The sequence below is a fragment of the Xiphophorus couchianus genome, chromosome 12, assembly GCF_001444195.1.
Source record: "Xiphophorus couchianus chromosome 12, X_couchianus-1.0, whole genome shotgun sequence".
In the NCBI taxonomy this organism is placed as follows: Eukaryota; Metazoa; Chordata; class Actinopteri; order Cyprinodontiformes; family Poeciliidae; genus Xiphophorus; species Xiphophorus couchianus.
In genome coordinates this window covers 21,092,975-21,107,553 of record NC_040239.1, presented here as the reverse complement: position 1 = coordinate 21,107,553, position 14,579 = coordinate 21,092,975, and the positions used below count along the sequence as shown (strand labels likewise).

General features: G+C 37.8%; 1 protein-coding gene across 2 annotated transcripts in view; it reads left to right on the top strand.

Moving 5' to 3' along the window:
- LOC114154929 (GDNF family receptor alpha-2-like) overlaps window positions 1-14,579 on the top strand; it is a 96,271-nt gene that overhangs the window by 18,067 nt on the left and 63,625 nt on the right. For both annotated transcript variants that reach the window (XM_028034430.1, XM_028034428.1), the window contains exon 3: window positions 1,531-1,617. In XM_028034430.1, coding sequence (XP_027890231.1) covers window positions 1,531-1,617 — 87 coding nt within the window. The remainder of the gene's footprint in view (window positions 1-1,530; window positions 1,618-14,579) is intronic.

The following is a 14,579-nucleotide window of genomic DNA, read 5'->3' as shown; positions in this document are numbered from 1 at the left end:
ATTTGAACACATCCTTCAATATTTCCAGTGTCCATTTGTGGCAAACCACAAACTGGCTGTCTTTCAACAATTACTTTCTTCTTGACAGGATTCCTTGAAGGCCAAATTTGTTGAATGAATGACAGCATTCTCTCTGTCAACAGATTCTGCATCTGAAGCTATGGATCTCTGCAGCTCCTCCAGAGCAACAATGGATCTTTTGAATGTTTCTCTTATTAACACTCTCCTCGTCAAACCTCAAATTATTAACTCAATAAAAGGGAATTTTTCTGTTTTACTTTTCTCCGGTGTCTTTTTTGTGACCTGCTGTCTGCTCACTGCTCACATGAAGCCGGACTTTTCATGGTGCCTCTCTCCTGACCCTTTGGCCAGCATCCAGATTTCTGCTGGCATCATGTTGCTGGCGGTTCATGTTTTCCTGCGGCCGCTAAGCCAGGAGACAGAACCTTTGGGCTCATAGCTGCGTTTGGAGTTGAGCCAGTGCGGCTTCAGCTTTTGAGGTCTCCTCCACCTGTGAGAGTCAGTTTTTCTGATGCTCTTATCCTGTCCTTTTTTGACTCCTGTCTCCTGCTTTATTTTTTGAGCTGTAAAGCTTTACGTAAAGAGCTGCCTTGATTCTATTTTTTAAGAGATATATCTTTACTGAAGTTTTTTTTCTAAATGTGTCTTGTGATAATATTTCACTCCCTTTTCAGTCGTTAACAGGAATGACCCATATGTGGCATGCGTGCAAAAAAAGGCACATAAATTATCCCACACCATGCAATAAGAAAAGAAAAACGTATCTTCAACAGGAAAATCTAAGCAAAGACTGTAGAATTTTTTCATTGGCTTTTATCTTCACTATCAACATTTCTGGGCATTATTTTGATAAATTGTACCTTATGCTCTGATTACATCTACTGATTTGTTGTTCGGGAAGTGTAGTCTCCTACCAGGAGATTTCAAATTTTCTCATCTCTAGCAGGGGGCCTCAGAGCCACCCTCACAACACCTGCACTGTGTTCCTGTTAGGATCAGAATGCAAAGCTATTACACACTGGAGGGTTTGTCTCAATCACACAGAATGGCTATGAATTTTAAATGTGGGATTAGAGCCCACTGAGGAGCGGGCGCATGGGAGACACACAGTCAGTTGAGTGCTAATTTGATTTTTTTTTCTTTACAAACTGCTCCTACAACACATTGTTAGCATGGAAGATCCATTGCTTGTGCTTTAGTTTACCAATCGTTCTCTTGATTCAGACCACAACAGGAACAGACTGATTCACCCAGAAGGAAATCATTTGATCAGGATGTAAGACCTTGACTGAACTTAGTGGAACAGGTTATTAGCACCTTATGTCTTCTTCAAATGCAGTGCATAAATTTGTTTGGCTCATCTGTGCAAGACTATGAATGTTGTTTGTTGCGAATGTGACCACATCTGTTTTCTGTCTTTAGTTTCCATGATCCAAGTTACTTTCTCTCAGTGTTAGAGTGATTTGGGTTTCTTCAGTGGTAATAAATATTATTCATTTGTTGTTTCAGGTGGAGATATGGAAGACTCATCTCCGTATGAACCTGTAGCCCCCAACCGGCAACCCGACATGTTTGGCTTGGCTTCCATCTCTTCAGGTATCCCTCCTTTGATCTAAACTGAGATCAGCATTGAGCTCATCCTGCCCGTTCACACTTTCAAAAGAGAGTGTAAAAGAGCTTATTACAAGGAGCAAAATGTAGAGACTTTCTTCTAAACCTGCTATCTAGTTAATTTAAAAGCAGTTTTCTGCTTTTCACAGTATTGATTATATTTTCTGAACTGGTGTGGGGTTTTTTTGGCTTAAATATTGTTCTCAACTTTGTTTACTAATATAAATCTGAAAGGTGTTGCATTCGTTTAGTTAAGCTCTCATGAATTCAATATCCTTAAGTAAGATAATGTGCCACTGTGGGGCTGTATGTAACTTTATCTTGATAATCATTCAGATGTTTTGTTAGGATACATTAGTGAACAAACAGAAGACCATGAAGACCAAGGTCAGGGATAAATTTATTGACAAGTTAAAAGTCATTTCTCAAGCATTGATCATTTAATTGAGCACTGTTCATGTGTCACTGGAAAATGAAACAACTGCAGACCTTTGAAGAAATGTCTTTTATAAATTTCATTTATAACCATCCTGAGAACCTGAGACAATCAGAGAAGCAACTAAAGGGGGCCATGGTGACTGTGGAGAGCTCTCAGAGATCCACAACTCAAGGGATAAGTATCTTTTGACAAAACAAGTCTATATGGAAAAAAGCAAAGAGAAAGCCAAGCTTAGCGGCAAGCCATACAAACTCCCGCTTACAGTTTGCCACAAGACACACACAGTATAGAGCATGCATTGGGAATAAGGTGCCAGGATCACATCAGATAGTAAGTACATTTTCTGGCCCAGATGCAAAATGCAATGTGTGGAGGAAAACTAACAGTGCAGGTCATTCTGAACATCCATCTCCACAGATAAACATAATGGTGGCACAGTCATTCTGCTTGGGATATTTCTCTTTAGTAGAAAAAAATGGGCTGTATATACTTTTGATTCAAGTTGGCTTTCAGATTTCTAATGACAAAAAAATGTGGAAAACAATGTGTCCTTCTACTATATATCCATACTTTGAGTTGGCCTGCCATCCCAATAAAATGCATTGGAGTTGCAACCTGACAAAGCATTTGAAAGTTCAAGAGAGCTTTGGAAGGAGCTGTCGTCAAAAAGCAGGTTTACAAAGGGGCTTATTGCTTCATCTGTCCTTTGATATACCCTGGTTGTTGGTTGTGATATTTATACCGCACAGTCAGTTCTGTGTTCACCACACTGCATTTTTCCCAACCATTGATTTTGCTTCTACTGTGATTTCTTCTTTGCTTTACTAATTAAACAGCTCAGAGTTATAGCCTGCTATTTAATCTGTTGGTTACCATTGCCAGGATGTAACAAATCAATGCACCTACCCACATTTTTAAACCACAGCTACAATGGGTAGTGCACTACAGGGCTATATAATGGATGTGATTGGAGATATCTAAACCTTGAGTTCAACTGCACAAGATTATTTGCCTTCGTCATGTTCTCACAGAAATTTCCACTGGGTGCTCCATTTGTTTGTTGTTGTTGTTTTCCAAATCAATCCACAAACGCCAACTACAGTGTATTTCTTCTTCTCTACTGCCAAATGTAGCACTGCTTATTGCATATTTTCTGAAATCTCATAAAGAACCGCAATCATTTTGGGAGAAAAAAAAGCATAATTTGAAAAATTGACTATAAAAATGTGAACAAATAAAGCGGATCATGTTAGTGTCATTAGTTTTGAAAGAAGATGATGTAGCCTACCATTAAAAGAGTGTATTACATCTTTGTTGAGATTTTCAGCACTCGAAATAAAAAAGTCAAATGTGTTGTAAGTGCAGTTTGTTATGATAAAGTTTGTAATGTAGGAGCAAAAATGTGTGTGCCAGGGCAAAAAGAAGTAATGCAGTAGGATGTATCTAGACATAACAAGATACAACAGGGGACTCATTACTGTATCCATTTTACTTCAGCTGTTTCTCCCGTTCTCTCGGAGGTGAAGTATTGAATTCACTTTCCAAAAATCTTTTTAGCCTCAAGCTTTGCTCGTTATTTACCATTTTTGAGGGCAGCATAATTGATTGTGGCACTGAGAGTAAACCACGGGCAAACAAACTAAGTAATTACACACGCAGTTCTTACTACGTTTGCCATGGCACTGGGAAACATTCATATTCATGTTTGAAAACGTTACTGTATGGGAAGCAGGGGAATATGTGATATCTCGTTGGTTGAGGAGGCCAGTGGAAAGTGTTCTTTCAGAGAGCAGGAGAAAATTGAAAAGTAATCTCTGCTCTCTAAGATTTTGTCTGAAAAAGAAAATAGGGTTCAGCAGGTTGAGCAGAAAAGAAAATAAATTATATAATGTAATGTGCACTCTCTCTAATTTGGAAGCAAATGAAACATATAGACACATTGTTTCTCCTATTAATACTATAAAGCAGCCAAAGCCACTTGGTTTTGTTTTCCTCGAAATGCAGTTGCGAGTTTCGAGTAGTCCATATTTAAAAGGAAGGAACACAGTGATCCTTGTGGGATCTGTCATATTGAATGAGGACAGCGTTTATATTCAGTTGTTTCAATGATTCAAAACTTTCTGGTATTAACACATAGATAAAATGCTCTTCTTTGAGGCTTTGTTCTCCTCCATCAGCAGTGTTTCAGCTGGTCAATGCTCAGCTAAGTTTCATCTTTACATTCTGGATGGTCTTAGTAAAAAATGTGAGCCTTTTTCTAATTATTCCCCAAATGAGATGACAATAGAGTGGGACTCTTTCATGCCTTCGTAGCGCTGCCTGACAGATTGCCCGCTTGCGCGGTTGCCCATGTCACCCATATCAGAAACTGCCACTGGCTTGTTGGATTTTTTTTCTGAGTATCAACTATTTATCCATTCAGGGCCTGTAAGTCTGCCACATCAGCTCCTACCTCTGCTAAAAATGATAGACAAGCAGATAGACTTATGATGGGTCCGCTCAGCCCAGACATGACTGCACATTCGATCCAAGACATGATAGTAATTACAGCATTAATATCAAGGCGAGCGTTGGGCACCGTCACCCACTTCAGTTTCACACATGTCACAAAATTAAGTCCTCCACTCTGTTTGTGTGCTTAGTGTTTAATGTAAATAGCAGTGGATTTGCATGTCAGGTGTCTGATGGCTGTGCTGGTGTGCCACATAATGGTGGCAGAAACTTCAAAAAGGAATATAAGTAGATTTGAGTTCTGAAAATAATCATGATCCTCAGCACTGCTTGTTACTTTTACCATCCATCATGCACCATATTCTGGCTCAAATATATAAGACTTGCTGCGCGAACAATTTCTCTATCAGAGCTATAATGTTCAGAGAAAAAGTATGTCTGACTTGAAAAAATATATACTTTAAAAATTCACTTAAGAATCTGCTTAAAGTGGTTAGTTTGGCTGAATGTTTACTAAAGCCAACAAATCAAGCTTAAACTCTGAACTTTGTGTAGGCCCTGTTTACAGTTCTTATTGACACCTAGTTTGTGCCCACCTCTGGACATTAGGTGACCTGAATGTCCTCTACCTAGAAACCCACTATGTTGCTTTTAGCAGACTTTTCTAAAATGTTGTATTTTGGCAAAACTCCCAATATTTACCACCTTGTCAGGATACACAAACTGAACTTGGAGTTATTAATATTAATAACGACAAAGACAACTTTGCCCCTGTTTTGTTTCTGTGCTTCTGGACACTAATGCAATAAACCACACTTTAGACCGGGAGCCAATCACATAACGCTGCAAAAGAGTGAAAGGCAAATTCTGGCTTTTTGTTTAACAATCCACTCACAGTGTGTTTTGCTCTTAAACTGATCTTTCCAGTAAGCTATTTCATTTGCTTGGCTGCTGCCCTGATTGATACTTTATCATCATTATTGTTATTATTAGAGGTAGCAGTAGTATCACTACTACTACTGATTGTAATAGTAGTAGTAGTGTTATTACTTTTGAATGAACCCTAAACACATAGAACAAGCTACAAAACGCTGTCAGAGCCAAGTTTCCCCTTCAATCTTTGGCAATCACATGAAGACCTAGGCCAAATAAAATGTAATTGTTTACTTTGTCTTTCTTAGCCCTGCCCCAGTGTTTTTTTCATACCTGGTGGTGAACCTCTCGCTTTCTATGATGAAGGGGGAGGAGAACAAGAAATAGCTTCCTGCATTTTACAACTGATATATTTGTGTTAGGAGCTCATTTGCAACTATCCTGATTTGTAGATACTGTCTCAATTAAAATACATTTGCTTGCACAAAAAACATTGTAATGGTAATTTAATGTGTTCTAATGAACCATGTTGTCAGGTAATCCTAACAGATCTAAAACAAAGCAAACAGAGCAACAGAAAGCAGTGGCGGTATCTGATATATATAACCCCACACTCCTTCAGTCGTGCCCATTTTTTTAAATCTCACTTGGTGGAGTAACAAAGAGGAAGGATGTGTGTTCATCTGTGTGAAACAGTGACAAAAAGAACAGCTTGAATCTGCAACTTGGTTCAAAACCTTTATTTGTAAAAACAACAACACAATTAGGATCCTTTCAACAAGGGCAGAAACAAGAAAAAAGTAATTGCTTTATCTTTCCTTAAAAATAATAGACTCAAAGAAACTGATATTTCATCCAGCTGGATGAATTTTTATCTTTTCACATTTGGAATTAAGCCGCTGATCTTCCTTCACTGAACAACATGTTGTGTGACATGGATACTGATTAAGGGCGAAATCTCACAACACTAAATGACAAACAATCTTGAGCTTTCAAGAAAAAAAAGGAGAGCTCTAATGAAAGTTGCACATTATTGGACATCATATATTATCAACATTATAATCTTAAATATTCCAGCCCACACTATTTTAGCTTATCAGGTTTGTTAGGTTTTAATATTCTCAAAAGCTTAATATTTTGTCTGTCTCTGTATTTTCGATAGTCAGTCAAGAACTACTTCTTTCATACTTCAAAATAAGAGAAGGAACAAAATGCAGAATACCAAGTCTAAAGCATTCATCTTCATATCTGAATGTCACAGTATTTCATGAGACAGACTTCACTTCATTTGGTGACATTTTGATATCATGAGATCTCATTACACCTCTTTACAGACATCTCTGTGCCTGATTATTGATTCATCGGTTTGTACTGCATAGGCTTATTGAAGCTGCTTGTGCTTTCAAGAAAGAAACTGATCACAGTTCATGATGAATCAGCTTATATGCTTCTTGAATTAAATGGCAACAGATACCTTTAGGTGAGGGGTCTGCAACCTGTGTCTCAGGCTGTTTGGACCGTCCACAATTTCTCCTAATCAATTTGACTAAAATTTACAAAAGAAATATCTAAATGTCTTTAAATATAGATAGAATAACAAATGCAGATTCTTTGTCTTTCAATATTTGCATTGCAAATATTGCATTGCATAGAATGACTCTGAAAGTATCAATATTATGTTTTATTTTTCATTAAGCTGGCACCTACATGCATATTCAACATAATTTTCCATCCTACGGAAAAAAAAGATCCATCGTCTTTAGCTAATTTAAAAAAAAAATGTAATTAAAATAATAAAAATAGAGAGTAGATATTGATCTAATTCGAATTTGAATTTATTTCATGAGGTACAGTGCATATTAATCAATATGAATATTTTTAAACAATCATGTAAATGTGCTAAATTTAGCCACAAGGGCTAATTTTCATCTGTAATTCCCTGGCAGGTTGATGGTAAAAAACAAAACAAAAAAAAACAATCGACACACAGGGATGAACACACATGGCAACATTGTTGTAAATGATATCTAAACTTCTAAAATTTTTAGTGACATGCACATTTCTAAGCAAGTTTTTATTTGGCTGGCCTGAGAGCAGAGATGGCTCTTTATGCTGTAAAGTTTGCAGACAACTGTTTTAGGTGTCGGACTTTAGTGGGTGGAGGGTATAAGGATAGCAGTGGGAAGAGATATCTCATAAACTTCTCCTTGAAATAATAGCAAATTTAAAACCAAAAGCATATTTTTGTTCTTTTCTTTTTTCTTTCCTTCTGTCCTTCAAGTAGATTTCACACTCACTAGTAATGCATGAGTTTACTGGAGCATGAAGTTCTGTGCATAAACAAACTGACTATGGTTTCAAGCCCCACTTAAATCAACAGAAATACTTCTAGAAATGTTGCATGGTTGTCTAATTTTTTTAATAAAAAATCCTTAAAGAAGTTGGCAAAATTTCTGAGTGTGAGAGTAGATTTCTCCAGATTAGTTGTATTGTTCAATGATATCAACAAAGTCTTTGTTGGACTCAGGAAACAAGGAAATACAGTGAAAAGTGGGGATGAATCGTAATCAAAAATTAACCTTTATCAAAGCTTAAATAAGTGGCATTTTTCTACAAAAGATGCAGAGATATTATTTATAATAATTGCAACATGGTATTTTGTAGTGTGTTCTGTTTTCTTGACTCAGTGCTGAGCTGATTAACTTATCGAGAGCAAAGGGCAGCAGAAAATCCTCCATGCAGGGTTTCCTCCTGGAATTAGGTTTAACATCCTTTAGTTAGACCCTCCACCTCTCCACTCTAAGCCCCTCACCTCTCAGCAGTGTATGTCCGCCATCCAATTAAATCTAGAAAGCTGCTTGTAGTACAGCTGCGGAGATGGAACGGTGCACCAGCTCTGCTAAGTATGCTGCTGCAAATGTTTGACATTTTCACGCCATTGTCATAACAATTCTTGTTACTTAGGCAAACACTAGCAGGGTTTTTTTTATTAGCATATGTACATTAAGGTTTCCAATCGCTTTGGGGTGCAAGAGTAGCTTTGCATGGATTTGTGCAAGATTAGTTTTGTGTATGCCTGCAGCTGTCCCCATGTGTGTTCATATTGCTTTTGCTAATATGCTTCATTATCCTGTGTGCATTTCCTAATCAGTTCACTCTTAGTAAAGCCTTAGCTTGTCCCTCAGTGGATTTGTAATGAGACTTGCTTCTACTCCCCTTGCAGTAGTCAGCATTTTACAGAGAAAGTCAGCGTCAGAGAACAGAATGTGTTGTTTCAGTTGACTTGAATGCTGATAATGAACAGTAGAGCTGATCATTAAAGCAATATTGCACAGGCAAACCTTTGAATACACATCTTGTTAAGCAGTTTCAAAGCTTTTTGTATCATCATCAGTGTTGAGAGAGCTGAATAAAGAGTGTCAACGAGGGTGCTACACGGGTAAATTTGAAATTTTTATAAACATTTCAGAATATATACCTGTGTTTGTTGTGACTCACAGCTTCTCTGGAAGCCCAGTGTTATCTAAGGAGTTCTCCATGTAAAAATATTTAGCTTTGCTACATTGCATAATGTCCATGACTTCTTGCAGCCTCTCGATCTCAAACTGCTTCGATTTGCTGCATTTATTTCATATTCAGTTGTAAAATGTAGCTGATCTCTGAGAAACCCTGCGTTTCTCTGAACTCCACTGCCCTGCCTTTTATGAAATCCACTCACATAACCCGCTCGGTAAAGCTTAAAGAGATGATTTCGTAGATTCAGTGCGGCTCCTTTTCCTCCCCTCTGGAAATCCCTACTGCGACAGAATATAGCGCTAATGACTGATGAGGCCTTTGACACGGAAATGCTTGACACACTCCTCGGGGTCCAGACTAAAGACTTTCCTAACAAGCTCTCGCACGCTCACCCTGGGCTGTATTAAATTCAAACTTTGGCACCTTTCCTAATTACCGAGAACATACCAGGAGTCAACCTTATACTCCTAACCTAGCATGAACCTCTAGACCCCCAAGCCCCACATACCCTCAAACTCCCCCATCCTTTCTGCAGTGTAACGTCCCTCGAGTACGGGATGATATATGAAATGCTGAATTCAAATTAGGCTGACAGAGAGCAATTACTTAAGAAAGAAGATCCCTTACTCTTAAGGAATTAAAGTATCCAAATCCTAATACAAAGTGCATGCCCCATTTTATCAGCTTTTTTCTGTTCTTACAAGCTCTTTTTTCATTTTGCTCAGTTTCATTTTGACTATGCCCTTCTTCTTCACCAGAACACGGCCTGCTTCTCACCATCCGGCTGTCTGACTAACCACTTCTTTCTTTCTCACCTCATTGTCTTGACTTCTCTTCCATTGTTTGTCAAAATCAGTAGCACCATTACATCACCACTAGAGAACTCTGATTTATGATCCACAAAGAGTTACTATGTTTATTATGGATAAAATGTTCATGGGAGTTTCAAGTTCACCACCTAAACATTTTGAAATATATCGTCAGCTCCAACATGAACTGGTTCTCATTTGTCATGTTTAATAAAAGAAAAAAAAAAGATCATATTTCACCATTAAGTGTTAACATTGGGGGAGAATGCTAGAAGAGACAATAGAAGAAAACTAATCACTTTGATAGTGTTTTTTGCATTTGAAGGACTTTGACTTTTAAGTCTTTAGTATATTTTGACAACTTTGGTAACCAGACTGTCCTAATATTTACATGACTTTTGGTATATATTGATCCCACATCCAATATTCAATTAGCATATCCTTCCAATTTTCTAGCCTTTCACTTTGTCAGCTTTACTTACTTGTTCTGTGCAACTGCTATGTTTGTAGATGGGTATATTGTTATGCTGAGAGCAGTTGATTGCACCGCTGATGAGCTGCGTTAATTATTTTGGGCACTGTGCATTTTTTTCCTGAACTAGGCTCCATTAATTGAAAGCTCCCCAGCTTGTCTGTGTGAGTGGCCATTTAATCTGTTTGTATCCTCTCACTTCATCCTTCGATCATGACCAGCTACAGTAATCAACCGCCACAAGTCTTCACTCTGCTCTTAAAGCTTTTTCCATTTTTAAACGTCTCATCTCACCAGCTTATCAGCTGCTTTCTCCGAACATTACTGCACAACGTGTTTTCTGAAAATCTGTATTGTGATGCACTTGGAAAATCAATTATAACTCTGTAACACAATACTAAATGTTTCCCCTCTCAACTCTACCTCTTCGCCTCCTGCACTTGCATGCTTTCCTATTAGAGTGTAACAACATTAGAGCTATCAAGTGGGCTTTATGTCTTATGCCCGCTAGGACATCCTTTTGGTTCCAGCACCAGATTCCATCTTTGCTTCCCAATCAAAGGTAGTAAAAACCCATCCATTGCCGCAGCCTCCATTGCAGGCTCTGCTCAGCCTGGTCAGATAAATTGTAGGAGCTCATCCTTCTCCTATTTTCTTTTCATCTCAGACCCCCCCAGTGGCCCACATTATAGCTGCAGATGGCCAGGGGAGATTTAGAAGCTGCAATCCATCAATGTAATGCAGCCTGAACTACTGGACAGTCGCCCTGTGAACGTTTCCACCAGCTGGACCGTATTGCTCTCCTCTGGCCCTGCTTGAGGTCGGCCCACTTAAGTAAAACTTGGGCCGCGCTTCGGCCTCATTGTAGACTGTGGTTAAAATTAGTTCTTTTTTTCAGCTGTTGGTGTAACAGGGTAAGAACCAATTTGTTCCCGTCTGAAATGACTGATTAATTCTCCTGCAAGGGTCCATCTTTATAAAACATGCATATGGGCAGAAAAATTAGTGTAGGGTTGTCAGTAGAGGTTTTTGGTTAAATGCTGGCACCGGGAGACATCAAAACCCTCCTTAGCTGCTGTTTTTGTGTTGCTACAGATAGAATATCTCAAGCTGGAAAAAAAGCACTTCAGACTTGATTGCATCAGTTGTTTCTAGATATCAAACTGGTGATGATTAAACGCAGTGAAAGTTACTTATTTAGTGCAATAGTCATTAAATTTAGGGCCAAATTGGAAGCTGCAAATAAAACCTACATTTTAGCATCATTAGTCACCATATTTTCTTACATAATGCAAAATATAGGAGCAATACTTTACCTTGACTGAATATAGTAAGCAATATAAAACTCTTTTGAGACACATTTGACAATTAACTTAACAACACTTAACTCCTACTGTTCCAAAAAGCCACGGCAGTGAGCCATATCTCCATATTAAAACTGTGACTGGATATCCATTTATTACAAATCTGGGAATGAATGGGTTTAGTTATGAATGTGCCATATGTTTAAATAAAAAACTCCAGGCCAAGTCTCAGATTGTTTGTATAAATTTATGTCAGCTTGAACCAGCAAAAATATAATTCAGTGTTGGAGAATTATTGGTCCATATTAGTGCAAAAACTATGTTTGGTAGCCAATAACTTTAGATATTTTTATTGTAGGGCAAACTAATTCTTACAATAATGTTACTTTTATGAATCTGAGCTGTGTCTGTGATTAACTGCTGACCTGCTAAGCAGAACATAAAATGTCACAAGATCTGGACCAGCATGTAAAATGATTGAAGCAGCCAGTGTTGTTAATGTCTTTTTCATAATTACACTCAGGAAGATGAGGATTCTTCTGGATTCAGCATTTTTGTATGGAAAGCAATATCTGGCTCTTGATTTCAAAGACATCTAATTATGTAGTTATGTCAGAATGTAAAACTTTATTATGCTTTGAGAAATGAAAGTCATAACAGGCCGTAGTGAATCACTACTCTGGAGTACTGAAAGGGAGATTGGCCTGCTTTGGATCAGCTGGTGGAACGTGGCCTACAAACGGTAATATATTTTATGCCTGTGCAGTTCTGCACAATATTGTGTTGCATAGTCAGATTTCCTTTGGTGCTCTGAGACGTAATGACAGAAACACAACCTCCTTCAGCATTACCCATATTTTCTGCAACATTTGTAGAAAATGTATTTGCGAGGAAAAACCTCATTTTAGGTTTTGTGCTCTAAAATATTTGTGAGAGTGTCACCCTTTTTGCTCTTTCACTGCAGGATGTTGAATTTACATGAAGATTGTTTGTTTTCAGACAGTAAACTTATCAAGTCTCACTTTCCACATGCTGGGATTGGCCACTATTTCCACAGCTCCATAGATCACAAGTGAATCTAGTCCAGTTTTCATAAACGAAGTCCATTGTGTTTGAAATCTGTTCAAATGTCACAAAAGTAAAAGACACTTAAATAATACTCAGAATATGTTGAGTTTACACTTACTGTCTGATAGTGTTGGGACAAACAGCCTTCTACATGAGGATACTGTAATCTAAAAATGAGTCAAATAAAACGTAACATTTGAACAAAGAAGCTCACATTAAAACACTTAGCACCCATCCATTTATCAGAGTTCTTACTAAATCAATCTTAAGACATCTTACTAATAGCAACACTGAAAGGGAAGGTCATTTAAATGTGCTTCCTTCCCTCTAGGATGATCTTCTGGAATTTTATTAGTCTTATGGGGCTGCGAGTTTTGTTTCCCTGAAACCACAAAATCATTAATTTTGCTTATTTATTTTTGTCCCCCTTTTGGGGCTTTATGTGCTCTCTCCCCCAATTTCAAGGATTGATAACGTGCAACGCAACATGGGGAAACAATCCTGTGCATCTTCCACAACCCCTTTAAAAAAAAAAGATTGTCCTCTTCCTGCTTCAGGCTGTCTGATAGACATGGAGGGAGATTGGTTCTGTTGAATAAGAGATGAATCTCTCAGAGTGTCACCGTGCCGCCACGACCTCTGAAATATCATTATCTACAGGGGAAAGAAGGTTAACTTCTCTAATATAGCCTGAATGCAAGAGAGGGGTGCCACCAGTGAACATAAAGTTGCTTTATTACAAGTATATTTCATGAGAAAAGTTTTTTTTCTCTTATTACCAAAATGGTACAGCATCTGAGAACATTCAAACAAGTTTAATAACATGACATTGTTTTTCTTAACTATGACCTATAGCTGGGTGGGTAATTTCAGGTTGTTTTTGTCACTCAAAAATAAAAAATGTGCAACTGGATGGAACTGATGAACAAGACACTGTTTCTGCAACAACATGGTCTCCCTGACCTTAGCGGATCCCGGGCAGACGTTACAGGATTGTGCGACGCAGTGTTATTTTTTTTCCACCAACATATCCAAGGTCTTGGATATGTTGGTGGAAACATATCCAAGGAAAACGAATGAATAATGAGACAACGTTTCTCGTTTGCTCCATTAAGTCAAAACATTGAAAGATAAATTTAAATATTATTCGTAACAATATGACAACTTGATAATCACCTGGTATTATGGTAATCACATCAGCTGTCAACGGTTAATGAATAATTCATCAACATGTAATCTGAAATCATATCTTAATTTATTTATATTTGACTCAAGGTCTGTAACAGCCTGGATCGATTTAGGTGGAGTAGATGGGCCTGGCTGGAGGCATCCATCTGCTGGCTTACAGCTGTTTGAAATATCAGAGGTAAAGATGATATTGAAGTCTCTCTGCTGGGGATTCATGAAACGAGGTGAAGTCAATGTTGATAAGTCAGAACGTGAACCGTGAGGTAGGGCACAGGCTGCGCTCGCTTAAATATTGCAACATGAACTAAAAGAATCACGCTTGTTCACTACAATTAATCGTAACATATTTAACTAAAAATGAGTGAGCCATATTAATAGATATAGGAACTACATAACAAATTTGCTTCAGAAAAAGAAGAATCTCCAGCATGAGTGATTTAAATTATTTTTCAGATATTGATGAAAAAGAAAACTTACATTCTATCAGCATTTAAAAAAACATAAATATTGCTCTGAATAGATGAAATGCTTGAAAATTAGAAATACTACAGCAACAAAGACATGAGAAATGACCCCATGTTCAGTCTGCTACACCTGTCCTGCTTCAAGAATGACTTACTTCGAACAGCAGTACAATCTGTTATCTGAAATCATTATTTGACTGAATGTGGAAAAAGTTCTGCAGGTTTTGCAAATTTTTGGTTTTTTATCAATAGGCTCCTCCTAATTAATCTTCTTTAGGGAGGGTAAGGTATCCAACATTGTACTGAAGTATGAGCAAAAACTAAGAAGCACCCATCTAAAAAATTACCCAAGTAAGAGTAAAA